Below are 1090 nucleotides of genomic sequence, written 5' to 3'. Positions count from 1 at the left end.
ATTCTTTAGACCATGCAAAGAGGTGTAAAGCTTGCCAATTTCATGGGGATTACATTCGTCAACCACCAGAGCCATTACATCCTGCAATCGCATCTTGGCCCTTTGACGGGTGGGGACTTGATATTGTTGGACCACTCCCAAAATCCTCAAAACAACATCTTTATATCCTTGTCGCAACTAATTACTTGTTTAAGTAGGCTGAAGCAGTTCCCTTCGAAAGGTCAAGAAAGAAACGGTAGTCGACTTCATCAAAAATAATATCATCTTCCGTTATGGCATTCCACGATATATCATGACAGATAATGAAAAATCTTTTAGCAATACGCTGATGGATCAATTCTGCATGAAGTTTAACATTAAGCAGAGATGTTCTACAATGTACAACGTTGCAACAAATGGACTCGTCGACGCCTTCAACAATACTCTTTGTAAGTTTCTTGAGAAGGTTGTTTCAAAATTGAAAAAAAATTGGCATGAACGAATTGGAGAAGCACTATGGGCATGCAGAACCTCGTATCGTACCCTCACGCAAGGCATGCCTTACTCATTGGTTTATGGAGTTGAAGTTGTTCTCCCTTTGGAATGTCAGATACATTCCCTAAGGATTGTGATCCAAGAAGGTCTAACCTACGATGAGAATGCCAAGTTACGTCTAGCTGAACTTAAAGCTTTGGATGAAAAGAGATTGGAAGCACAACAATGACTAAAGTGTTACCAAGCCCGTCTATCACGTCCATTCAATAAGAAAGTTTGACCATGTTCTTTTCAAGTTGGAGATTTAGTTCTCGCTGTACAACGACCAATCATCCTCTCACACCGTTCTGGAAAGAAGTTTGATCCAAAATGGGATGGCTCTCATGTAGTGAAAGAAGTATACACTAATGGCACATACCTTCTTGTAACACCGGAAGGATTACATCTTGGTCCAATCAACGGCAAATTCCTCAAACGATACTATGCTTGAAAGAATGTTGCTCCTCGGTACGAGCCTAAACTGTTTGACGATGCTCATTGGCATGAGCCTAAACTGTTTGACGATGCTCCTCGGCACGAGCCTAAACTATTTAACAATGCTCCCTAGCACGAGCCT

General features: G+C 41.3%; 1 protein-coding gene across 1 annotated transcript; it reads left to right on the top strand.

The window, feature by feature from the left end:
* Nucleotides 1-328: 328 nt before the first annotated feature.
* Nucleotides 329-703, top strand: LOC147388095 (uncharacterized). The gene has a single exon (XM_086420280.1). It carries the CDS (start codon nucleotides 329-331, stop codon nucleotides 701-703), a length of 375 nt encoding a protein of 124 aa, XP_086276406.1.
* Nucleotides 704-1090: the final 387 nt, after the last annotated feature.

Source organism: Akebia trifoliata, chromosome 13 (genome assembly GCF_017979445.1).
Source record: "Akebia trifoliata isolate Shusen 1 chromosome 13, ASM1797944v1, whole genome shotgun sequence".
In the NCBI taxonomy this organism is placed as follows: domain Eukaryota; kingdom Viridiplantae; phylum Streptophyta; class Magnoliopsida; order Ranunculales; family Lardizabalaceae; genus Akebia; species Akebia trifoliata.
This window is presented reverse-complemented; position numbering and strand designations above follow the sequence as displayed.

Excerpts from the sequence above, each read along its gene's own strand:
- LOC147388095 (XM_086420280.1), top strand. The coding sequence starts at position 329 with ATGGATCAATTCTGCATGAAGTTTAACATTAAGCAGAGATGTTCTACA.